This window comes from Myxocyprinus asiaticus, chromosome 6 (assembly GCF_019703515.2).
Source record: "Myxocyprinus asiaticus isolate MX2 ecotype Aquarium Trade chromosome 6, UBuf_Myxa_2, whole genome shotgun sequence".
Classification (NCBI taxonomy): domain Eukaryota; kingdom Metazoa; phylum Chordata; class Actinopteri; order Cypriniformes; family Catostomidae; genus Myxocyprinus; species Myxocyprinus asiaticus.
The window spans coordinates 32,937,246-32,964,982 of NC_059349.1; the positions used below are offsets into that span (position 1 = coordinate 32,937,246).

The 27,737-nt window shown below is 39.0% G+C and overlaps 1 protein-coding gene across 1 annotated transcript in view; it reads left to right on the top strand.

The window, feature by feature from the left end:
* The window catches only part of LOC127441999 (tyrosine-protein kinase yes-like), a 58,696-nt gene that overhangs the window by 21,809 nt on the left and 9,150 nt on the right, over positions 1 to 27,737 (top strand). Inside the window, exons 3-9 of the mRNA XM_051699626.1 lie at positions 11,356 to 11,455; positions 13,509 to 13,607; positions 14,258 to 14,361; positions 14,516 to 14,665; positions 17,309 to 17,464; positions 19,156 to 19,335; positions 26,363 to 26,439. Of these exons, the coding sequence (XP_051555586.1) occupies positions 11,356 to 11,455; positions 13,509 to 13,607; positions 14,258 to 14,361; positions 14,516 to 14,665; positions 17,309 to 17,464; positions 19,156 to 19,335; positions 26,363 to 26,439 (866 nt within the window). The remainder of the gene's footprint in view (positions 1 to 11,355; positions 11,456 to 13,508; positions 13,608 to 14,257; positions 14,362 to 14,515; positions 14,666 to 17,308; positions 17,465 to 19,155; positions 19,336 to 26,362; positions 26,440 to 27,737) is intronic.

A 27,737-nucleotide genomic window follows, 5' to 3' on the forward strand; every position in this document is an offset into this window, starting at 1 on the left:
GTGCCGCGCGAACATCGCTATTAATCCAAGGTTTCTGATTCGGATAGATCCGTATTGTTCTGGTCGGAACCATGTCCTCTACGCACGTTCTGATGAAACACATTACACTATCAGCGTAAAGCTCGATGTCGTCATCAGAGGCAGACCGGAACATCTCCCAGTCCGTGTGATCAAAACAGTCTTGTAGCATAGAATCTGATTGGTCCGACCAGCACTGGATCATTCTGAGGGTGGGTGCTTCCTGTTTCAGTTTCTGCCTGTAAGCGGGCAGAAGCAGAATGGAAGAGTGGTCCGATTTGCCAAATGGTGGGCGGGGGAGGGATTTGTAGCCATCCCGGAAGGGAGAGTAGCAATGGTCCAAAACCCGGTCCCCTCGTGTGTTGAAACTAATGTGCTGGTGGTGTTTTGGTGCGACTGATTTTAAACTGGATTTATTAAAGTCCCCGGTCACAATGAACGTGGCCTCAGGGTGTGCGGTTTCCTGCTCACTTATACTCCCATACAGTTCCTTGGTTGCTCGGTCTGTGTCGGCTTGTGGGGGAATGTACACAGCTGTGATAATGACCGCTGTGTATTCCCTCGGTAGCCAGAATTGTTGACACAGAAGCATGAGAAATTCCAGATCAGGAGAGCAGAAAGACTTGATAGAATGTACGTTCCTCTGATCACACCAGGATTTGTCGATCATAAAACATACACCACCTCCTCTGCTTTTACCTGAGAGGTCTTTCGCTCTGTCCGCTCGGTGCACGGAGAACCCCGTGGGTTCAATGGCTGAGTCTGGAATCTCCGCAGACATCCAAGTTTCCGTAAGGCAGATAATGCAGCAGTCCCTTGTATCTTCCGCGGCCATGCTACCCAGACAAAGGGCTCCGCTTGCGTGTTTGTAAACAGCGGGTCGGCATTGAGAAATTTGAAGTCCGGTTTACGGTGTGAAATTGCTGAACCAATGTCCAAAAGTGTTTTTCTGTCGTAGACAATAAGGCAGACAACATCCAAGATAAAAAACATAAGAATTGTGAACAAAACAAACAAAACACTACTATGTTGTGTCGGAGCTCGCAACACAGCAGCCATACTCGGCGCCATCTTGAGTCCAGGAATTAAGGCATATTTATTTAATTTCTAAACTGCGTGGTCACATTACTCACATGTTGTCTTAATCTGTTTAAGAACATCTTTCTATTGCCATTACAATTATGCTTATCAGTGAAGGTTAATATAATGTTGTACTGTAAATGTAAATGTGATAGGTCATGTAAATTTAGACCTATCATGTTGCATGACTGTGGAGACTGTTTATTGATTTCATAGCGATTTTTTCAACACATTTTTATACTCTGAAATAGTTTACAATGGCTTTCCAATGATCAAAATATATTAATACAATTTATTAAATGTCCCATTGTCTTTGATATACTGTGAAAGATGCCAGAAAGATATGTTTAAGTTGCAGTCAATAGACTTAAGTGTGGTTCAAGAGCGTTAATTTATAAACGTTTTTACGAACTACTTAGATAACGATGCTTTTGCGAAACATGCCTTAGAGATTAAGTACTAAAGTGCTACTAATGTCCTACATAGTGCTTCAGGAAACCCAGCCAAGATTAATAATAATAATTCATAAAATAGATATAAACGGATGATGTGGCAAGCGCAAGTGTCTAGTTCACTTTCAATGAGAAGCACGTGGAAAGCGGCAAATCGAGGTCTGTTTTGCTAGCAGTGCGCAGGCAGCACGCAAGCAGTGGTCATACACCAAAAATCCTGCCGCTTTCACGCGCACGGATCAAAAATATATATATTTTTTTAAATCATACATTTTACTGAGCTCATAGCACACTGCTGAAAACGTGGAAGTGGAATTTCCAGAGTTATATTATGCCTCAAATCTCGTAGAGGTTTTAAAAAGTTTGAGTTGGTTTGCCTGGTAAAATAAAGTGTAAAAATTAAATTTAGCTAAAAAAAAAAAAAAAAAAAAAGGAAAGGAAATTAACAGAACTCAGTGGGTGTCATGAAGCTCTATGCTAGTCATAAACCTTACACAAAGTATTTTACTTAATTCTAATGAAATTATAAATGGCAACAAATAAAACATGATTATGATTTGCAAAATAATAAGCAGATCACAGACATACACAAATCAACAATAAACACAAATGCCATTTATCATTCATTTATGTCATGTTTTATCTCAAATTTCATGTTCTCATCTGATTATGACTTAACTGAACAACTAATGATTTGATATAACTACTATAAAATATACACAGTTAAAGAAACAATGTGAGCCCATTCTAAAATCTGTTTGGGCCAACTGTATCTAAATTTTACAGTAGAGTGTTGCCAGGGCACTTCTCAATCAGGTGAGGTAAAATAGGTACAGACTATTTCTTTCACATACAGTTGAGATTAGAAGTTTACATACGCTTAGGTTGAAGTCATTAAAACTCATTTTTTTAACCACTCCGCAGATTTCATATTAGCAAACTATAGTTTTGGCAAGTCATTTAGGACATCTGCTTTGTGCATGACACAAGTAATTTTTCCAACAATTGTTTACAGACAGATTGTTTCACTTTTAATTGACTATCTCAATTCCAGTGGGTCAGAAGTTTACATACACTAAGTTATCTGTGCCTTTAAGCAGCTTGGAATTGTGGACCTCCACAATTCATCCTTGTGAGCAATTTCCAAATGCCTGAAGGTACCACATTCATCTGTACAGACAATAGTACGCAAGTATAAACACCATGGGACGACACAGTCATCAAACCGCTCAGAAAGGATACGCATTCTGTCTCCTAGAGATGAATGTAGTTTGGTGCGAAAAGTGCAAATCAATCCCAGAACTGACCTTGTGAAGATGCTGGAGGAAACAGGTAGACAAGTATCTATATCCACAGTAAAACGAGTTCTATATTGACATAACCTGAATGGCTGCTCAGCAAGGAAGAATCCAATGCTCCAAAACCGCTATAAAAAAGCCAGACTACAGTTTGCAAGTGCACATGGGGACAAAGATCTTACTTTTTGGAGAAATGTCCTCTAGTCTGATGAAACAAAAATTTAATTGTTTGGCCATAATGTCCATTGTTATGTTTGGAGGAAAAAGTGTGAGGCTTGCAAGCCAAAGAACACCATCCCAGCCATGAAGCAGGGGGGTGGCAGCATCGTGTTGGGGGTGGGGTTGGGTGCTTTGCTGCAGTAGGGACTGGTGCACTTCACAAAATAGATGGCATCATGAGGAAGGAAAATTATATGGAAATATTGAAGCAACATCTCAGGACATCAGCCAGGAAGTTAAAGATCGGTCGCAAATGGGTCTTCCAAATGGACAATGACCCCAAGCCTACCTCCAAAGTTGTGGCAAAATGACTTAAGGACAACAAAGTGTATGTAAACTTCTGACCCACTGGAATGTGATGAAAGAAAGAAAAGCTGAAATAAACCATTCTCTCTACTACTATTCTGACATTTCACATTCTTAAAATAAAATAGTGATCCGAACTGACCTAAGACAGGGAATGTTTTCTACAATTAAAAGTCAGGAATTGTGAAAAACTGAGTGTAAATGTATTTGGCTAAGGTGTATGTAAACTTCTGACTTCAACTGTACATTGCAAGTCTGCTGCTGCCTCTGTGTGCGTGTAGGTGACATTGTGAATTCTTGTTGATTGTAACTATGGCAATAGCCGCCCCTGAAATCGCGACTCTAGCACCACCTTGACTGCACAAAAAGCTTCCACTAAAGCGGCAGCCGCGTGGCAATTTTACCGCTTGCCGCATCCCATGTGAAACGGCCTTTACCTTTTTTTCAGACTTCTGGTCGATTGTCTGGCGTAATCAATGTTGATGTCTACACCGGGTGCGCAATGCGCCATGACAGCTTGTAGCTGTCTACACTGGATGTGTCAAAGCGAACGTTCTAAAAGCTGTTACACACTAGCAAGCTTTTAGAACATTCGCTTTTACGAGTATCTTGTTCATTTCCAATGAAAGGCATGCGGAAAGCGGCAAATCGCAGGTGGTTTTTCTAGTGGTACGGTGGCGGCATGTAAGCGGTGCTCATGCACCCAATATCCTGCCGCTTTCACGTGACCGGCTCTTCGTGACAGGTGCCCTGAGAGGTAAAATATTTAATCTTTTTCTGAGCCTCTGCAGCAGTCATTGAATTCACATGAATGCCTTATTATTCACAGCCAATCATACAACAATTTACTGAGCTCATATCAGATTGCTTAAAACATGGAGGAAAAGATACATGTAATTAAAATTACCAAACTACATGATCCTTTGAAAATCTCATGAAGAGAGATTATTTTAAAGCCAGGTCTTGGGAGCATATGAGTGCACAAGTAGATTTGCCAGGTTAAAATAATCTGCAAAATGAAACCTAATTTTACAATGAACTGATTTCAGTGGGTGACATGTTGTCAATGCTAATCATAAACCATTCCCAAAAATATTTCACTTAATCCTAATGAAATTATAAACAACAAATAAAAGTAAATGCTACTCTAAATTTGCATCAGGTTTTCTTGTTGGCAAATCAAAGATAGACAAATCAACAATAAACACAAGTGCCATTTTTATTTTATCATTTGTTTATCTCATGTAACAACCGATTATGATTCAACTGACTTCTATTATTTAACTGACTATCTGCTGATTTTATTTAACTACTATATGAAGTGCAACAGTTAATGAAACAAAGTGAGCCCAGTTTAAAATCTGTGGTCAACTGCATCTTAATTAAACAGTTTTGACAGGGCACTTCTACTTGAGGTACGGTAAAACAGATCCAAAACGACTTTGGATAATGAAACTTGTTTAATTATGTTTTTAGTTTCAGGTTTTAGTTAATACAAATGTGTGTATGTGACTTGGCACAATGGAGTTCTTGTTCATTGTAATATGGCAACGGCCGCCCTGAAACCGCAAAGCGAGCACCGCCTACACTGCACAAAACGCATGTGCAATGAGGGAGCGAGAGCTTTATATCTCTTGGCATTTCTTTTCATTTATGTACGTTGTTTTGCACTATTTTCTTTGTATGCCATTTCTTTCTAAGCTGCCATTGCTTCTAAGCACTTAAAACTGAAACGGAGAGCACTCCCAGCCAAGTGCATTGATCATGAGAAACAAAGGCTGCGTGCTTTTCCGATAACTATGGGTCTTAGCTCTTAAGAGCATTCTCTACATGCGAAGTTGCGAACGTTCTTTCCCTTTTCTCTTGCGTTTTCCAAACCTGCACTTAACACAAACTTAAGTGCTTCTTTGCTGTCCATTGTGAAGTGCTGAAATCTGACCGTATAGTGTCGCTCATTCATAGATTTGTGCATAACTTTATAAATGCTTGTAATTTAGCTCACTGAGAAATGTTAAAATGTATTTTCTTAAATAATCAAACGAATTAACTATATAATTAAATACATAGTTTTGTAATTTTTTTATTTTATTTTTTTCTTGCTGGAGACTACGCTCTACTGTTTTTACACAATCATTGCTTTGTTCATCAAATGTGTGTTTGCAATGTTTCATTTATCATTTATGGGTTGACCATCGGGGTGCAAGCTTCTAGGGTCTGTGAAGATATAAAAAGTATAAAGAGGTTTACGTGTTGGCAGGCCTATTTCATGTGCACAATAAGGCGGTGAAAGCATTAACATAGGGTAAATGTACAAACATTAACTGATTAATTGGTGATCTGCGCTTTGCGCCCAAACTGATCATCAGTGCATAACAATGTGTGCGTGACAGCGCCCTTCTGTGTCAGAGAGGAAGATAAGAGTCTGTAAAGAGAAGGAATATGGGAAGACGCACCAAGACAGACAATTCCCCGCAGATACAGTATAACATCGACATCATTCCTTCTGAATTTAATATCATGCGACCACTTTGTACCAACTCGTGCACAAAGGTAGGCCTGTTGTTTATTGATTTAGGCTTTTATTATTTTTATTGTAATATTTTATTTTATTTTCTTGTTTCTGCTAATTTCTTTTCAAATTGAAAACCAAACCATCAAAACGTACATGGCTGTTCTCTCTGTCTGTAGCTTTGGTCTTCAGCAGTCAACACCCGATCGCATTGCACCACCTACTGGTGAGAACGAATAGCATCAGATTGAGATTGTGCATCAGTACTCTGCTGCTTTTCCTGCAGTTCCCAGATGTGGAAGTTTGAATTTCCAACCGAATTTGAACCACTGAATTTGAGGAAGCTAATTTTGTTAAGCGAAATGGAACAGGCTGAAATTTACCTGTCGAAAAATCTAGATGGTATTTTCAAATGAACTGAATATTTTGAAAACAAACTTTGGAAGGTGAATATTTATTGTTTAAATTTTAATAATGAAATTAGTTGTGAAATGTTTCCAAATTAAATATTCAATGTTTAAAAATACAACCATGTTAAATTCCAGCTGCCCAAAATGCAAGCACTGTAAATTCAACGCTTTTAAATGCAAGTACTGATAATACAATGCATTTATTTTTTCAATTAGAGCAATTCACCATGCTTATATGCTTCAAAGACTTAAGTCATAAATTTAGCTCCATAGATTAGGGGTGCCCCAATCGATCGGCCACTGATCTAAATCGGCCGATCTTCGTCTTAAGTCTGTGATCGTCAATTGGCCGATTGTGCCTAGAATCAGGGCCGAACTTTTTTGCAGCATGCAGGGAATCACACATACAATGCTACTCTAAAGAATGAGCACTTTCTCAGACCTTGAAGCATGACAGTGTGGTCTCTGGAGGGTGAATTGTTGGCAATACTAAGTATTCACAAATGTAAACTTTCAGACATGCTGCTTTTCAGGTCAATATGCCATTTTGTTTTTAAAATTTTTTAAGAATTACACTGCATCTCTTACAATGTGTAAGAGTTGCCCATTTTCTAGAGTCATTACGGTAGTAATTCTGACTGTGAGCACGGAGAGGATAAAGAGACTGCAAACGGGTATAAAAACGAATTAAACAACAAATAAACATGCGTATACAAATCCGAGTATATGTGATGTAACATGAATCGTGACAATCAGACGGTTTAAGCGCTAGAGACTGAGCGATCATGAGCGTTTTCAGCTTCACTCCCTTCAGTATGCTCACTCATAGTGTCAGTCAAACATGTGGCACTCAAGGTCCTCTCAATATCTCATCAGTCACTTAATCTCAGCACTATTCTGTGAGGATCCCAATTTAAATCAGATCAATGTTGGTCACATTACCACTAATCACAGCAATTACATTTTAACCATAATGGCACCAGGTCTTCACGCATTTGCTTAATAATTAGTGATTTGTGTTCACTAAGCAAAACACCAAAGACCTTAAACAAATCATAGATATTAATGATTTCTCACTGGAGAAGTTTTAGAGCTTGTAATGGATATATTTTTCTTATTTTTGAATGCATCTCTGCTGTGTGTGTTGCTCTCATGGTTTTTGATTGCCAGTATGTCACAGTGACCTTTTGATATTGACAACAGAACTATTCATAACTGTTTCAATACAAATAAATGTTTGCAGTTCACAATTAATGTAATTTTGGTAACTTTATAAAAAGGTTCCATATGTTAATATTAGTTATTGCATTAGGTATGATGAACAAACAATGAACAATATATTTTTACAGCCGTTATTAATTATAATGTTAGTTAATAAAATTACAATTGTTCATTGTTAGTTCATGTTAGTTCATAGTGCATTAACTAATGTTAACTAATACAACTTTTGTTTTAAAAAATGTAATAGGATATGTTGTAACCAACATTAAGTTCATTAGTTCATGTTAACTACAGTAATGTTGTTAAATTATGTTAACAAATGGGACCTTTTTTGTAAAGTGTTAACATCATTTTACTGTGTGGGACATAAACATATAACTGCACAATATAACTTGCAAAAATGTGGCAAAGGGCACTTATTGAAAAATCGGTATCTGTATCAGCCGATCTTAATGTTAAAAAATCGAAGATCGGAATCGGCCTCAAATTCCCTGATGAGTGCACCACTAATGTTGATTACCACAAAAACTTATTTTTACTTGTCCCTACTTAAAAAAATATATATATAAAAAAAAAATAAATAAAAAAAAAAAGCCAAAATCTGGGTAATAGTGAGGCACTTACTATGGAAGTGAATGGGGCCAATCTGAAAATGTTAAACTTAAAATAGTATTTTTTTTAAGGAGGGACAAGTAAAAATAAGTCAAAAGTATAGACACAACACATAAACAGTATACGTGTTAACATGATTTTAGTGTGATAAAAACACTTACTAACCTTTTCTGTGTAAAGATGCATCCAATTTTGCAACTTTGTTGCCATGATGAAGTAACATAGTCCTACAGTGACAGTAAAATTACAATTTAAATGACTTTAGTGCTAAAATAATATGCAAGTTTTAACAGAAGAATTAATTTGTGCTTTTGTAAAATTTTAATCTTCACATTTCTGCCTTTCAACCCTTCCAAAAATTGGACCCATTCACTTCTAAGTGCATCATCGTTACCTCAATTTTAGCATTTTTTTTTTTTAAAGAAAAGGTGGGATGAGTAAAATGTTTTTTTTTTTTTTTGTGGTGATCAACATTATGCCACAAAAAATGTCAATTCAGTTTAACTCGTATAAGGCTTGTAAGACTTCAGTCAGGCAGCGGTTGTTCATATGACAATGTGTAGTTAAAGACACACATTGAGTTTTTATATAAATCAGTGGATTTATATAAAAAACACTGAATGAATAAACATAATTTATCCAATAACTACACACACACACACACACACACACACACACACACACATATATATATATATATATATATATATATATATATATATATATGTGTAGTTATTGGATTACATTTATGCTTCTAAAAAGTCTTAGAGAAGTTGTAAAAAGCCTGTGTAACATACCTTTTGAAATAATTACTTTTATTTCTGATTTGGTATATCTGGTCTCTCGAAATCTGAAATGATTTCATTATCTGGCAACAGACTGCTGAGGGCAGTAAATTCAATAAAAAAATAAAATATATATATATATATATTCCTCAAACGTAAGAATCGTTAATAGAACAGTTAAGGAATCGTTAGTTAATCGTTAATAGGAATCAGAACCAGAACCAGTACTGTGTATCAGCACACTGTTGGTGCCAGGCTGCCTTGAAGCCATATTCTCATAAACTTGTGAGAATCGCTATGGGGAGGTATAAACACCTGAAAAAGAATAGGAACTCACAAGGCCTACAGGATGGTGACTTAAAGAAATATCTTCAAGTGTATGAATTAATGAATAACCCCATATGGTGAAAACCAGATGGAAGTTAATCTCAGCCTGAGAATCTGTATGAACCATATAAATACACACAATCTAAATGTAACCCTATTTAACAAAATGTATTCCTTATTGGAAGTGCTTGTGGGGTTTAAGTGCCTCGCTCCCTTGAGGAATTGAAAAATAGAACATGTCTGCCCATGGAGGAGCCAGCCTCCAGGGGGTGGAATACCAACGTAGTTGCTACCTTAGCGTCGATGTGGTGAGATCCACGTCCAGCCGCTCTTGGAGGAGTGCAAGGATCTCAGCTATAAAGCAGTTCACTGAGTCTTCGCCACGTGAAGAGCACCAATTTGTAAACACATGCCACTTAGGGCATAGAGGCTTCTCACAGACAGTGCTGTAGCTTGCAGAATGACATTCACCCTGGCGAGGCATGGCATTTATATAAGCTAGCACTGTCATGATGTCTGATCGAATCAGAACATGGTTATTCGCTACCTCGGAAAAGCCTTCAAGGCTAGAGACAGCTAGTATTTCCAGACGACTGAAGTGCTTTGTGCCGAAGGCTGGCCGCCTGCCGCACAGTGCGCCTCAGCCTGATTCTAGCATCTCAGATCAAAGCCCGCCATCTTACTTTGAAATGGAAGACATTGGCTGTAGAACCTTTGTGTACGGCGCAGTTTGGAACAAGCTCTTTCGCATTCTTTGTGAGGAGATTGTGAGTTCCTGCGCGCAACATAAGCGCATCCCAAGCCGGGACCATCCTTTATTAAAACATAACACACAGAAGCAACATTCTATGTAATATCCCAGTCCCAACTAACACCGGCCAGGAGGGGGAGAGAAATGAGAATGTTTGTATGTCTCGTTTAGGCATCATGAGTGCTTTTCTCTTTTTTGTAAGAATCATTCTTTATTTATCATCACACAGAAACAACATTTCATGTAACATCCCGGCAAACACTGGTGCGGAGTGAAAGCGTGTGATGTGTGTGCGTCTCGTACAGCGAATGCTTTTTCTTTTATGTGAGAACAATCACATGTGAACACCACACACATAAACATATTTGTGTATCATCCCAGCGAACTCTGTTGGGGAATGAACAGCATATGAATGTGTGTCTCAATATTTGCGACAAGCACATTTCAGATTAGTTTATGTGAACACAGTACACAGAAACAGCCTGCGTAAAGCCTCCTGGCAACACCAGCAAGGAGGGGAAGCGAACAGTATGTAAATGTGCTTGTGTGTCGAGCATGCGCACTGGTAGTGTATATATGGAAAGGATGCAATATCTCCTGCTGGAACACTGCGGGAAGTGGGGGTGTCTCGCTGAAGCGCTGCGTTGCTCAACAGTGAGCGTCTGAAGCGAAGAACCTGTTCACCGAGAAACGTCTTCGATGGCGAGGCAGATAAAATCTTTGCCGGAACACTTCAGGGGAGGAGTGAGTCTTTTTATTGCATGCGCTGAGTGGTACCGGCAATGAGTTGTCCTGTCTACACCTGCAGAGAAGATCCCATCTGCTGAAGTAGTGTATCTCGATGGCGAAGCATGGAGGGCTTTCAAGACGAGAGATTCTGTCGCTGTCTTGAAGGAAGAAAATTCTGAAGAAATGGTGGTTGCGCAACTGCTTATATAGGCCAACTGCACGCCTAAAGGGGCGGGGCTCAAACACCATTGCCGATCTCAGGATTGCCGTTATTATAAAAGGGCTTCAACTAAGTCGTCGGAAGGAATTCCCCGTAGCGATTCTCGCAATGAACTGTATCAAAAGGGAACCCATTGTGTATGTAGTCAAGACAGGGAAAGCTGGCTAATGATAACTGACTGCACAGACAACTGAGCCAGAAACTAAATCAATGGACGCTCATTCAGCATGTCAATAAATACTTAACTAAACTCTTAAGTGGCTGAAATAGAATCGGATTCTTCAATTTTGAATGAAAAATTAAGTTACTTGGGACATTTCTCAATGCATCAGCAGCTAACTAGCTCTTGGTATACTTTTATTGTGTCTTTGATTTGTTGTTGATGTTACACATTCAATCTGTATTGATTTTCTTGCAGGCGGTGTCACTTTCTTTGTGGCCTTATATGATTATGAAGCCAGGACATCAGATGATCTGTCCTTCAAGAAAGGCGACAGATTTCAGATCATCAACAACACGTGAGTTCCTCACTTCTGCTCGTACGCTCACATACACCCTGGGGCAGCACAGGTTGAGTGTATCATGCCGTGGTAAAGTAGATGATCCAGCCACAAGAATTGAATTGTGCTGGATTTATGATGTGTTTTTTTAGTTTTGTTTTTTTTTTTCTTCCTTTTTTAATCCATCATTGTGTTCTAAACTCATAGAGGGTGAAATCTGTCTGGGTTAATGCGTTTCCATAATGGGCCATCTGTACAACCACCAGCCAGGTTTAGCTTTCAGTAAATGCTCACAGCTCAAATTCACCTCTTGTCTGAGTGTGCAGGTAGGTTTGAGTCTTATTGTAAATTAACCAGGGCTCGGGACAAAATATGCCCCATGAAATACAAAATGTGGTGGCAAAAATCCCTCCATAACATTTATTTGTAACATCTGATATATTTCTTAATATTCAATTCTAGTCATAGCTAAATACAAATTATCGCATAATTTGAGTTTCAAATTGAGAATTTATGTTATTGAACAGACTAAGTTGAGGTCAAAGACAAAAGGATGAAAAACGGTGTATTTAAACACCCAGCATAACCTAATAAATGTTAAAAATGCCCCTGAAAATCAAATCCATGGAGCAGATATCATCTATTAAGGCCACTGCACACCTTCTACGAAATCGAAGAACGAATGTGTGTGTGATGTCATTAGAACAAAATCTGGCCAAAATGAAGATGTTTTTGCATTAGTTTTGGTAGTTCGTAACAGCTCGCCAGGGCGAACTTTCAGGAAAACTTCTTACCGGCTGCTAAACACCTTACTGCCATTGGTCCACATCATAGGTAGGTGTGTCCTGGAGCTCCACCTACTTTGAGAGCGACAACTAATTCCCATTCAGTCAGTTAAGATAAGCCAACATGAACACACTGGCGTGCAGAGCTGGTGCAATTTATCTACATCTGTACGTTCGTTCACAGTTTTCCAGACCATCACATGCAATTTTTGTTTTTGTTTGTTTAATTAGTCTACAAATGGAATCAAATCAACTCAAATACTCTTAAATGCCTATCACTCTGTTGTTTGATATACTGCTTTACTCATGTGCCATCTGTAGCCAAAAGCCATTAACACATTTGCCAAAAAATTAGGATATGCCTCTTATCGTTATTCTTTTGTATTCTGCCCACTTTTATACACCAATTTTTGCATTAGTATCAATGTCGTCATAAATTACAAAAACGGAGTGTAATCGGTGCATATTCTGGCCACGTATAGCATGTTGCCGTGTTTTCGCCATGATTTCAGAATGTAAACAAGACAAATTACACATTTTCTACTGCCTATATTACTTTAAATCATCACCGATGAGTGATCTCATGTGAATTCTACTCATAGAATGAGGCATAAAGTCACTGATAACACATTATAATGTCACATTAGTTAAGGTTTTACATGTAGTCATGTGCATCCTCATTTTTACATGCTCCTCTAAACACCTTCCCCAGCAGCGTGGGAGGTGTCAATGTTCGCAAACAGTACATAGTTTCTGGACTGTTTCGAACTTCTCCGTGAGTGTGCTGGAGCCTTTAACGGAGAAGGGGTAATTAACCCAAAATTTTGTCCTCATTTACTCTCCCTAATGTTGTTCCAAACCTGCATGACTTCTTCAGTAATACAAGAAAGGTGATGTTAGACAGAGTGTTAGGCTCAAGTCACCATTCAATTTCATTGTATGGAAAAATATGCTGTGAAAGGGAATGGTGACAGTTATGTTAACATTCTGCTTAACAACATCTTTTGTGTTCTACTAGAAAAGTAATTAAGGGGTTTAAAAAAAGATGAAGGTGAGTAAATGATGACACAATTTTCATGTTTTTGAATGAACTATCCCTTAAATTTCTTAGACCACTCATGACCTTGACATTTTAATCGCAAATACCTCAATTTCCTTAACCTCCCTGCATTTTTACTTGGTTGATAACTCAGCTGGCAGATACTTGTTGCTAAATTGTTTTCAGTTTGCAGTGAAGGACATGAACCCAGATAGTAAAGCAAGTTGTATCTATGGTTCACCTACAGAGAGGGAGACTGGTGGGAGGCACGATCCATCAACACCGGGCATAAGGGCTACATTCCCAGCAATTACGTGGCCCCTGCCGACTCCATCCAAGCAGAAGAGTAAGTAACTTTTCTCTTCCTGTGCTTATCCAATCATCTCATCCCTTCGCATCGTAATTAAAGGACACACATACAGTACGCCCAGAGCTCTGGTGCTGACACACACCAACAAATGCATGACTGCACAAACAATTTTTTCTCTCTAACTTATTCGCTTTCTGTCTCAATTTCAGTGTTGCTCTGTCACCCACATAATTTCTCTCACTCGCTCCCTTCTCTCTTTTTCATTCTTTTTTAATTCCTGGTTCTCTGAACAAACTTTGCTTTTATTCTTCATGCTGCTGACACATAAATATACTCGAAGTCCAGCCCCTGTTGCTGATACATGCAAGACCAATCCTGCAGAAAGCTTGTGTCTGTGCCAATGCTCAGTGCCATGACACAAGCACTTTATGAAACATTCAAAAAGGAACATCATGAAGGAACTAAATCCAGACTTACAGCAGAAAAAAATCTAGATTTAAAAATGAAAAAACATAGACTTCAAAACAGGTCGTTTTTCGGACCTCACATTGAAAAAATATTTGCCAACATTTTCAACTTTTGTGTAGTTTATTTGCAACAGTGTAAATACCTTTATATTTTCCATAACATTCAATAATCCACTTTAGCATTACTGGGCAGTTTATTTATTGTCATTTGCCTCACAGATGGTACTTTGGGAAAATGGGTCGTAAAGATGCTGAGCGATTGCTGCTGGTTCCTGGTAACCAGCGAGGCACTTTCTTGGTCAGAGAAAGCGAGACCACTAAAGGTAAGGGAATCGCTATCTGTCTTAAAACATGTTCAGCTCTGGACTTTTTCTGGCCTACACCTGGTTCTCCAGGACAAACTGAAGCATACATATTTTCAGCGCCTCTTGAATGTGTTTCTGTATGAACATCCATTCCTTCCTCTTATCCTGGCAGGGGCGTACTCTCTCTCAATACGGGACTGGGATGAGATGAAGGGAGACAACGTGAAACACTACAAAATCCGAAAGCTTGACAACGGTGGCTATTATATCACCACTAGAGCACAGTTTGAGACTCTACAGAAACTGGTGAAGCATTACACAGGTTAGCACATTCAGCTGGGTCAAGATTTTGAGTCCTACGAAAAATATAATCCATTTGATTTATAGTCAGGGTTCCCAAGGCAAGGGAAAACTTGGAATTTTTTTCTATTGTGTTTTTTTTTACAATACAAATTGTTTCAAAGAAGTATATCAGGGAAATATCGGGGGATCTATCTGTCTGTCTGTCTGTCTTGTATACATCAATTCATACATAAATGTGTTGCAATTTCATCAACATAGAGGGTTTTCGGTTTCAGGCAAGGCTGAATACCACACATGTGGAGATGGCAGGGTGGTGATTTGAAGCTTAGAGGGCTCTCTGTGACTAGCTGTAACAGGTGCCTGACATCTGCTGTGAGAAACGCCTCCCCGGTCACCCAGAGTGCCAGTTAATCTTGGCTTAGATTCCACAGGAGAATGTCTAAGAAGGGTTTTACAATCCACATCTTATGATCTTATGAGAAGTTACATGACCGTCCAGCCACACTGTTGTTGTAGATTACGTCAGTCCCCACAAAGCAAAACCCTCAGATTCTTCTAATTGTGGTCTTTGAAAGCCATCAGCCCAGTGCAACATTTATCTCAGTGTTAGGGCTGCACAATTAATCGAAAAAATAATCGAGATTACAATTACAGCTGTTGCAATTAACTAATCATGAAAAGTGTCAATTACATCATTCAATTTAGTTCTATTCCTGTAGCCTCAAGATTTTCTATTTTCAATATTTTTTGCATTAATGCAATAGATAATCAGAAAATCTGTTTAAATTAGTCTATTAGCATAAAAGAAACAATGACCTAGCATTCTAGTATTGTTGTGTTGCACGCTTTCTGTGTATAATTTATTCAAAATGTAAAAACAAAATTTAAAACACTTTTAGAAAAATGTAAACCGCCTTTAGGTTTTTATGCAATAAAACAATTCCGGAACAATTCTCAGCTTGTTTTGGATGTGTAGCCTACATCAAGAATATGGCATGCAGTTGCCCCACAAAAAGTATTTTAATTTAAATGAATATTCGCAATTACAATATCAAGCGAAATAATCGTCAATTATGTTTTTCGTCATAATCGTACAGCCCTACTCATTGGTTAAACTCTCAAAGGTCGATTGCTTAACACACTTCTTTTAGGGTTGCCAAGGCCATGAAAAACCTGTAAATATCAGGTAGTTATAAAATTGTGTGTTCTCTGCATTGAACAGTCATGTAAATAAAAAATTAAAAAATCTTAAGTCATTGACATTTTGGGTAACACTTTACAATAAAGTTCCATTTGTTAACATTAGTTAACATAAATTAACAATGAACAATACTTTTACAGCATTTATTAATATTGGTTAATATTTCATATATTAGTACATCAAAATTTTTAACATAGCTGTTCATAGTCAATGCACTAACATGAACTAACAATGAACAATTGTATTTTTATTAACTAACATTAACAAAGATTAGTAAATACAGTAAAAAAATGTTGCTTATTGTTAGTTCATGATACCTAATGCAATCTAAAATTAAAGCTGAAGTATGTAACTTTTCTGTTTAAATACTTTCTCCTATCCCAGCTAAATATGCAGAGACAGCTATTAGTAAGCCATGCATACGTTAATTTTCTCAAAAACTGTAAACATTATCTTTCTGTTGTGCTCTGAAATTTGCTCTGTTGTTTTGAACAATCCACTTAGACCTGCCTCAAAAACGTTACTCAACCAATGGCATGAGTTGGGGGCGGGACTATCTCTTTGTTTGACCAACGGCAGATGGGCCGTATTCAGAAAGCTGTTTTGAAAAAAGTTTATTTTGGCAAATCCGTTTGATGGCGCTAGTGTCGCAGGAATTACATACTTAAGCTTTTGTGAATGGAACCTTATTGTGAAGCGTTACCGACATTTCTATAATGAACAGATTTGTTGAATTATGCTCAGCTCTTAAAACATTATATCAACTATATATTGTTTTTGTAGAACCTTTTCAGAGTAAAACATGCTCTCAAGCCATAGTGGTGTCTGATTTGTGAGTGAATCATTCTCGAGTCAGTTCTTTCCAATGAATCGTTTCAACTAGTTCATAAATCTGAAATATTCAGTAGCCAATTGGTTGAATAAAATATATCTTTTTTTATTCCTTATCCAATAATTACAAGTGAATGGTTAGGTCATGGACAATTCACTGACATTTTTGGGAGCCCTGTTCCATCCTGTTCTGATTAGAGTATTTCATTGTGAGATGTTTATATCAGCCTGCCCACTTAGGACACTGTTTATAAAAGATTCTGTGAAAGTAACATCAAACATTTGATGTAATAGTAACATCCTTTCTGTTTAGATTCATCTTATCTTATAAACGTCAAGCCTTAATGAAAGGCCATCAGTCATTGTCTTGCTCTCTCTGTGTAACCCCGTTCTTAAAGATTAATCAGTTTGTTGAAAGACAGTGATTAATGGGTTTTATAGTTGGATAAGTGAATTAATGACTTTTGCCTGCACTTTGGTCATTCTGTTGTCCTGTTATTTTATGGTCCCCCATTATTTAAAATGGGGGACCATAAACACCTTATTTAACTTCTACAGCTGTTCTCTCACTTGCTATGGCATCATTCTCTCTGACATTGGTCTTATAGGCGTCTGTGTTTGTGTGTGTAGAGCATGCAGATGGGCTGTGCTACAGACTGACTGCGGTATGTCCGACGGTGAAGCCCCAGACTCAGGGTCTGGCTAAAGATGCATGGGAGATCCCAAGAGAATCACTGCGTCTGGAGCTCAAACTGGGTCAGGGCTGCTTCGGCGAAGTCTGGATGGGTAAGACAGACTTGCACACAATACACGAAACTCAAACTAATGGCCAGTGGCACAAATAGGCCACATACCCAGTTAGCTATAAGGCTAACAGGCCTGATTGGCACACCAAACACATACAGTGGCCCCAAAAGTATTTGGACATACTTAAAATGTCTGAATGTCATGCATTAGATATTAAAATATCATATCAAGTGGTATCTGCAAAGAAATGATGATAGATTTTTATCAAAACCAGCTTTGCTTTTTGTAGCCATTTTTGCAAATACTTCTAACCAACTGGCATCGGGGTTATTTTTAGTGGATGTATGAAGTCAGTTCCTCACAAGTTTACACAAGAGCCCTTGCAGAGTAACCACAGATGTAGTTCCTCACATTAACTGTGGACATGTCCCACTAAATTTGACAACCATAAAGTGTCCAAATACTTTGTAGTATACAGATAATTGTTATAACATTTGAAAAACTAAGAAACTGTTGAACATGAAATGTTTGCCTTTGTGTGCTTTTGCTATCTTTAAAATGAATGCCACTTGGTTTGATAGTTTGTTGTCTAATGCAATGATATTTCGTACATTTCTAAGTGGGGCTTAAGTGTCCAGATACTTTGAGGTCAATGTACATCAATATTGTTATGGGAGCACATAATAATAGCACATATACTTGGAATTTCAGATGCACATCTGTTGTTGTTTTTTCAAATGTGCTGTAGTTTGAAGTGAAATGTTATTACACTGGAGAGAGGTGTGAGTGTGGGTTATTAAGGACTGGTGTCGTTTTGCAATTGCACTCATTGTGTTTGTGCATGTGTTCCAACATGCATAATAGGCTGCACATAGCTGTTTTGTCATGAGCTGGCAATATATGCCAACCGCTTAATCAGGTTTTCTCAAAACTGTCTACCTTGGACTGGCAAAGCAACATTCTTCACCTGTTTTGTAAGATTTTGTTAGGAACTGCAGTGGCCTCTTGTGTTTTATTATTATTATTATTATAAAAAAATTTCAGTGTTCCCACATTTCTTGCCATGATGAGAATTCTCTTACATGATGTTCCACATATGTTTTTTTCTTTTATCAAACAGGAGTATTATAGTATATTATATATATATATATATTTTTTTTTTTTTTTAATTCAGGTGTAGCACCTCTGTTTCCAAAACAACCGTATTGTTTTTGTGTTAAGTCATAGACAGAAGTAAATGTTTTTGTCCCATAAATCTAATTTTAACCACCTCGATCCCTCGATTTCCACGGCAACAATGTTTTTGCCACTGCCAATTTCTCTGTTCTGCTATTCTGGTAATTATTTTTGATGAACTAGTATTTAGGCTTAATATTGTGATTTTATTTTTAAAATCTAAGAATCAATACTTGTATTAATACTTTGGAAATGCTTTTTCTGGATTATTAACCCCGATTACAAATTCTTTGTTTTTGAAATAAGAAACTGAGTTTTTTCTTTGGGAATTAATAAAAAAAATAAATAAATTGTTTTATTGGAAACAGTAATTGTGAAATAGGATTGTTTTCATCTTAGAAAACAAAGAAAGATTAAAGTCTGAAAGCACTGGAGGCTTTCAAATTCTAATCCTTTGAAAAGAACCCGGTTAATTTAACCTACTGTATTAAATAATTTTTTCTTTCTTTCTGCACCTCTCATTTGTTCTTTCTATTTTTTTCTTTTGTTTCTAGGAACATGGAATGGCACAACTAAAGTAGCTATAAAGACTCTAAAGCCTGGTACCATGTCTCCTGAAGCCTTCCTGCAAGAGGCCCAAATCATGAAGAAGCTTCGGCATGACAAGCTGGTGCCCCTGTACGCCGTTGTGTCTGAGGAGCCAATTTACATTGTCACAGAGTACATGGGCAAAGGTAAATCGCACCTAGTCTTGTTCTTTGCTGTTTATTTACAAATGAGCTCCAGACAGTTCAAGGTATTATGTATTACATTTTCTATAGTATGTTTCCCGGGGCTGCTTGGCTTGAGGCAAAATTAATGTCAGTAATGTGTGTTGCGCATAGTCCATGTAGATGTTTCCATAATCCAAGATGACGTGGCCATGACCAGTGAAGCGCACATGAGACTTAATTACTGCTCACAGTTGATTCCAATGGAGTTTGACATTACCACATGTTGCTAAGCCTATGCTAATAAAAAACAAAAAAATACAATCACATGGACTCCTGTGGTCCTGACAAAAGGAAGATGTTAATTATATATATATATACACACACACACACACACACACAGTTGAAGTCAGAATTTTACATACACTTAGGTTGAAGTCATTAAAACTCATTTTTTAACCACTCCACAGATTTCATATTAACAAACTATAGTTTTGGCAAGTCGCTTAGGACATCTACTTTGTGCATGTAATTGTTCCAACAATTGTTTACAGACAGATTGTTTCACTTTTAATTGACTACATCACAATTCCAGTGGGTCAGAAGTTCACATACACTAAGTTAAATGTGCCTTTAAGCAGCTTGGAAAATTCCAGAAAATGATGTCAAGCCTTTAGGCAATTAGCCATTTAGCTTCTGATAGTCTAATTGGAGTCAATTGGAGGTGTACCTGTGGATGTGTTTTAAGGCCTACCTTCAAACTCAGTGCCTCTGCTTGACATCATGGGAAAATCAAAAGAAATCAGCAAGACCTCAGAAAAATAAATTGTGGACCTCCACAAGTCTGGTTTATCATTGGAAACAATTTCCAAATGCCTGAAGGTACCACATTCATCTGTACAAACAATAGTATGCAAGTATAAACACCATGGGACCACGCAGCCATCATACTGCTCAGGAAGGAGATGCATTCTGTCTCCTAGAGATTAACGTAGTTTGGTCCGAAAAGTGCAAATCAATCCCATAACAACAGCAAAGGACCTTGTGAAGATGCTGGAGGAAACAGGTAGACAAGTATCTATATCCACAGTAAAACGAGTCCTATATCGACATAACCTGAAAGGCTGCTCAGCAAGGAAGAATCCACTGCTCAAACCGCCATAAAAAAGCCAGACTACAGTTTGCAAGTGCACATGGGGACAAAGATTTGGAGAGATGTCCTCTGGTCTGATGAAACAAAAATTTAACTGTTTGGCCATAATGACCAAATCAAATCACTTTTATTGTCACACAACCATATATGCAAGTGCAGTAGTGGGTGAAAGTCTTGGGTGCAGTTCCGAGCAACATAGCAGTCATGACAGTGATGAGACATATACCAATTTACAATAAACATCACATTTACACAACACAATTTACATATCTAATATACACATAATTACACACAACACAATATACAAATAATAATATACAATGTACAGTATACAATACACACAATATAAAATACACATACACACAATATAGAATACACTTTATACGATAAAAATAGTATATATTGTATATATAAAATATACAGTAGGTTGTATTGTACTGTAATGACATTCAGGCTGTTGGGTTGATATTCAGTTGCCAATGTGTTAAGAGAGAATATCATTTATATTCTCAGAGAGAATATAATTTATGACAGTCCAGTGTAAGATTAATAAAGTGCAGTGCGGATGTATTAGATCGTGAGAGATCAAGAGTTCAAAAGTGTGATTGCTTGGGGGAAGAAGCTGTCATGGAGTCAGCTGGTGCGGGTCCTGATGCTGCGATACCGCCTGCCTGATGGTAGCAGTGAGAGCGGCCCATGGCTCAGGTGGCTGGAGTCTCTGATGATCCTCCGAGCTTTTTTCACACACCGCCTGGTATATATGTCCTGGACGGGAGGGAAGCTCACCTCCGATGATGTGTCTGGCAGTTCGCACCACCCTTTGAAGTGCTTTGCGGTTGTGGGCGGTGCTGTTTCCGTACCAGGCAGTGATGCAGCCAGTCAGGATGCTCACTACAGTGCTGGTGTAGAACCATGTGAGGATGTGGTGGTTCATTCCAAACTTCCTTAGCCGTCTCAGGAAGAAGAGGCGCTGATGAGCCTTCTTCACAATGGCCTCAGTGTGGACGGACCATGTGAGTTCCTCAGTGATGTGGACACCGAGGAACTTGAAGCTGCTGACTCTCTCCACCGGTGCTCCATTGATGGTGATGGGGCTGTGTTCTCTGTCTTTTCTCCTGAAGTCCACCACAAACTCCTTTGTCTTGCTGACGTTGAGGGAGAGGTTGTGCTCCTGATACCAGCGTGTCAGAGTGTGCACCTCCTCTCTTTAGGCTGTTTCATCATTGTCAGTGATCAGACCTACCACCGTCGTATCATCGCCAAACTTAATGATGGCATTGGAGCTATGTGTTGCCACACAGTCATGTGTGTACAGGGAATACAGGAGTGGGCTGGGAACACAGCCCTGCGGGACTCCAGTGTTGATGGTCAGTGATGAGGAGATGTTGCTGCCCATTCTAACCACCTGGCATCTGCTTGACAGGAAGTCCAGTATCCAGCTGCACAGCGAGCTTTTTAAGCTCAGAGCCCGGAGTTTCACATCAAGCTTGGAGGGCACTATGGTGTTAAATTCTGAGCTGTAGTCTACAAACAGCATTCTCACATAAGTGTTCCTTTTTTCCAGGTGGGAGAGAGCAGTGTGTAGTGTAGATGCAATGGCATCATCAGTGGAGCGGTTGTTGCGGTAAGCAAACTGCAATGGGTCCAGTGAGGGAGGCAGCACAGAGCAGATGTAATCTCTGATTAGCTTTTCAAAGCATTTGCTGATGATGGGGGTCAGAGCAACAGGACGCCAATCATTTAAGCAAGTGATTTTGGATTGCTTTGGTACAGGCACAATGGTGGATGTTTTAAAGCATGTGGGGACCACAGACAAGGAGAGGGAAAGGTTGAAAATGTCCGTAAAAACACCAGCCAGTTGGTTCACGCACACTCTGACTCAGCCCGGAATGCCGTCTGGACCCACGGCTTTACGGGTATTCACCCGTCGGAAGGATCGGGTTACATCCGCTACAGAGACGGAGAGTGAACTAACCTCTGTAGCTTCGGCAGCGAGAGCTCTCTCCGCGAGGGCGGTGTTATTTCCCTCAAAACGAGCATAAAAAGTATTTAGCTCATCCGGGAGAGAGGCAGCGGTGTTCACTGAGTTTTTATTCCCTTTAAAGTCTGTGATGATATTAATTCCCTGCCGCATACTTCTAGAGTTGGCGGTGTTAAACTGTCCTTCAATCTTGTCCCTGTAGTGGCGTGTTGCTGTTCTGATAGTTTTGCGGAGGGCATAACTGGCTTGTTTATGCTCCTCCGCGCATCAAGTGCCGCGCAAAAATCGCTATTTTTCCAAGGTTTCTGGTTGAGGTAGATCCGTATTGTTTTGGTCGGAACAACATCCTCTACGCACTTTCTGATGAAACACGTTATGCTATCAGCGTATACCTCGATGTCATCATCAGAGGCAGACCAGAACATCTCCCAGTCCGCGTGATCAAAACAGTCTTGTAGCGTAGAATCTGATTGGTCCGACCAGCACTGGATCATTCTGAGAGTGGTTGCTTCCTGTTTCAGTTTCTGCCTGTAAGCGGAATGGAAGAGTGGTCCGATTTGCCCAATGGTGGGCGGGGGAGGAATTTGTAGCCATCCCGGAAGGGAGAGTAGCAATGGTCCAAAACCCAGTCCCCTCGTGTGTTGAAACTGATGTGTTGGTGGTATTTTGGTACGATTGATTTGAAATTGGCTTTGTTAAAGTCCCCGGTCACAATGAACGCAGCCTCGAGGTGTGCGGTTTCCTGCTCACTTATACTCCCATACAGTTCCTTGACTGCCCAGTCTGTGTCGGCTTGTGGCGGGATGTACACAGCAGTGATAATGACTGCTCTGAATTCCCTCGGTAGCCAGAATGGTCAACACAGAAGCATGAGAAATTCCAGATCAGGAGAGCAGAAAGACTTGATAGAATGTATGTTCCTCTGATCACACCAGGATTTGTTGATCATAAAACATACACCACCATCTCTGCTTTTACCTGAGAGGTCTTTTTCTCTGTCCGCTCGGTGCACGGAGAACCCTGCGGGTTTGATGGCTGAATCTGGAATCTCCGCAGACATCCAAGTTTCTGTAAGGCAGATAATGCAGCAGTCCCTCGTCTCTCATTGGAAAGAGATCTGCGCTCTCAGCTCGCAGAGCTTGTTGTCTAGAGACTGAACATTTGCCAGTAGAATACTGGGTAGCGGGGGTCGATTTGCGTGGCGTCTTACTCTGATGAGAACGCCGGCTCTCCTTCCCCTTTTCCTCCTGTGTTTCCGCGGCCGGGCTGCCCAGACAAAGGGCTCCGCTGGCGTGTTTGTAAACAGCGGGTCGGCATTGAGGAATTTGAAGTCCGGTTTACGGTGTGCAATTGAAGAACCAATGTCCAAAAGTGTTTTGTCTGTCATAGACAATAGGGCAGACAACATCCAAGACAAAAAACATAAGAATTGTAAACAAAAAACTGCAATGTTGTGTCGGAGGTCGCAACGCAGCCGTCATACTCGTTGAGAGATTACTCAGTTCTGTCTGGTGAAATGGGCCAAAATTCCAGCAACTTATTGTGAGAAGCTTGTTGAAGGCTACACAAAACATTTGACCCAAGTTAAACAATTTAAAGGCAGTGCTACCAAATACTAACAAAGTGTATGTAAAGTTCTGACCCACTGGAATGTGATGAAAGAAATAAAAACTGAAATAAGTAATTCTCTCTACTATTATTCTGATATTTCACATTCTTAAAATAAAGTAGTGATCCTAACTGACCTAAGACAGGGAATGTTTTCAACGATTAAATGTCAAGAATTGTGAAAATTTAAATGTGAGAATTGTGAGTTTAAATGTATTTGGCTTAGGTGTATGTAAACTTCTGACTTCAACTGTATATATATATATATATATATATATATATATACACACACACACACACACACTGGCGACCAAAAGTTTGGAATAATGTACAGATTTTGCTCTTATGGAAAGAAATTGTTACTTTTACTAACCAAAGTGGCATTCGGCTGATTTGAAAAAAAATTTCAGAACTTCTTAACCTACTTAAAGAGTTCTCATAAAAAAAAAAAATCCTCCATGTGCTGCAATGACAGCTTTGCAGATCTTTGGCATTCTAGCTGTCAGTTTGCTCCTGGGTCTTCTCTTTACTGTTTTACATGAAACTGGTGTTGAGCGGGTAGAATTCAATGAAGCTGGCAGCTAAGGACATGAGGCTTCTATTTCTCAAACTAGAGACTCTGATGTACTTATCCTCTTGTTTAGCTGTATCTGGGCCTTCCACATCTCTTTCTGTCCTTGTTGGAGCCAGTTTTCCTTTGTCTTTGAAGACTGTAGTGTACAACTTTGTATGAAATCTTCAGTTTTTTTGGTAATTTCAAGCATTGTATAGCCTTCATTCCTCAAAACAATGATTGACTGACGAGTTTTTTTTTTTTTTTCCATTTTTGACCTAATATTGACCTTAAGACATGCCACTCTATTACATACTGTGGCAACTCAAAAACAAACACAAAGACAATTTTAAGCTTCATTTAATGAACCAAATAGCTTTCAACTGTGTTTGATATAATGGCAAGTGATTTTCTAGTACCAAATTAGCAATTTAGCATGATTATTCAAGGATAAGGTGTTGGAGTGATGGGTGCTGGAAATGGGGCCTTTCTAAATTTGATCAAATATGATTTTTTCAAATAGTGATGTTGCTGTTTTTTACATCAATGATGTCCTGACTATACCTTGTGATCAGTTGAATGCCACTTTGGTGAATTAAAGTACCAATTTCCTTCCAAAACAGCAAATTCTGTACAGTATTCCAAACCTTTGGCTACCTATGTATGTATGCGCGCGTGTGTGTGTGTGTGTGTGTGTGTGTGTGTGTGTGTATGTGTGTGTATATGTGTGTGTGTGTGTGTATGTGTATATATATATATATATATATATATATATATATATATATATATATATAATTCTTTTATAAGATTTTTCAGCTATGTCCCTTCTTTTTGTCAACTCTGTCAGATATTTATGAAAATATTTAAAACTCAAAGTATCAAAGACAGCCTTCATTCTGAAGGTCTTCTTTCCAAATGTTACCTGTGAGTCCAACAATGTTCAGTCAGTTTGAAACCGCCTTGTATTCTCAATTCTCTCGTCATTTACGCACCCTCGTGCCAGCCCAGATGTGTACGACTTACTTTCTTCTGCTGAACACAAATGAAGATTTTTAGAAAAATATCTCTGCTTTGTAGGTCCATATAAGGCAAGAGAATGGTGGCCAGAACTTTGAAGGTCCAAAAAGCACATAAAGGCAGCATATAATTTATTCACAGGACTCCAAGAATTTGAAAGTGGAGATTGAGAGTAAAAAGGAATTAAATATTGATCTGTTTCTCAACCACACTTATCAAATAGCTTCTGAAGATATGGTTTTAACCACTGGGGACTGGATTACTTTATATGCTTTTTGGACCTTCAAAGTTCTTTCCATCATTCACTTACATTGTATGGACCTACAGAGCTGAGATATTCTTCTGAAAATCTTTGTTTGTGTTCAGCAGAAGAAAGCTATACACATCTGGGATGGCATGAGGGTGAGAAAATGATGAGAGAATTTTAATTTTTGGGTGAACAATCCATTTAATTGCAGGGGATTGCTAGATTTGTCTTAGTTCTTTTAATTGCAAATTACAATTTATGGAGATTTTATAGTTGTTATATTTATTTAAACTTGTTATATTTATTGACAGGCTAACATTGCTTAAAATCTCAGGGGGTACTTGGAAGTAAATAATTTAATTCATAGGGTTTCAGCTGACAAAAAATATTGGAAACCTCAGTTTATAGAAAAAAAACTTTTCACTGCCACCCATGTTGGTAATGTTGAATAAACAAAACTACAGCTTTATTCTCTGCACCACTGTCTTTCAGGGAGTTTACTGGACTTCTTAAAGGAAGGTGAGGGCAAATACCTCAAGCTGCCCCAGCTGGTGGATATGGCTGCCCAGGTGAGAGAGAAACCCAACTATCCATGACTCCACGATTAAGCCAGCCAGCTCTGTTTTCCTCTGCCGCATTTAGTAACACACAGCTGGCCAATCTTCAGAAGCATGTCATGAAGAAATTGAATGAGCCGGCTTCTCCTCGAGTGGCAGGGTTTAAGTTTCAGCCTCCATCTGGCTGTCATATTTATTTAATATCTGATTTGACATCCTGCTGCCCGTGTGTTTCTCTCAGGCACTATGATCCTCATTTCCCGCCTAATGCCTGGAGCGCTTAACAGCCGCTCCTGTGGGGCCACTTCACTTTAATGTGTCTACTCAATTCTGCTCTGTTCACTTAAAATGCTTGCGCTTGCTCTCTCATGTTCCTCCCTCCTCTTGCGCTGTCTCCCTCTCCTCCCTAGACTCCCATCACTGCCGCATTGCTTGGCTGGAGCTTCAATCTCCCTCTCACATCTGAGCCTCTAAGGGGACGTATTGAATGCGAAAAGCATTTGGACAGTTTTTCAAGCTCATATACACTGCCTGGCCAAAAAACAAAAAGTCACCATTTGGATTTAAATAAGCAGATACTTAAGACCCTATGATTGGATAATTATTGGAGTGATTAATATGTTTCAACTGGCAACAATTCTTTTAACCCTAACTGATGCAGTGTATAGCTTCATTTCTTAAACAGCCATGTCAGAAGACGTATCCTGTGGTTGTGGAAAAGATAATACTGTGTTTCAGAAGGGGCAAATTATTGGCCTGCATCAAGCAAAGAAAACGACTAAGGAGATTGCTGAAATCACTGGAATTGGGTTAAGAACTGTACAACGCATTATTAAAACCTGGAAGGATAGTGGTGAACCGTCAGCTTCGTGGAAGAAATGTGGTCGGAAAAAACCTTGAATGATTGTGATCGGAGATCACTAAAACACTTGAAGTCACATTGTAAAAAATCAACAGTAGAACTCACGGCTATGTTTAATAGTGAAAGTAAAAGCATTTACACATGCACAATGCAACAAAAAATTACAGGATTGGGACTAAACAGCTGTGTGGCCACAAGAAAGCCACTTGTTAGTGAGGCTAATTGGAAAAAATGACTTCAATTTGCTAGGAAGCATTAAGATTGGACTGTGGAGTCCAGATTTACCCTATTCCAAAGCGATGGGCGTGTCTGGGTAAGAAGGGAAGCGCATGAAGCGATGCACCTGTCATGCATAGTGCCCAATGTACAAGCCTCTGGAGGCAGCATTATGATCTGGGGTTGCTTCAACTGGTCAGGTCTAGGCTCAGCAACGTTATGTGGCAATAAA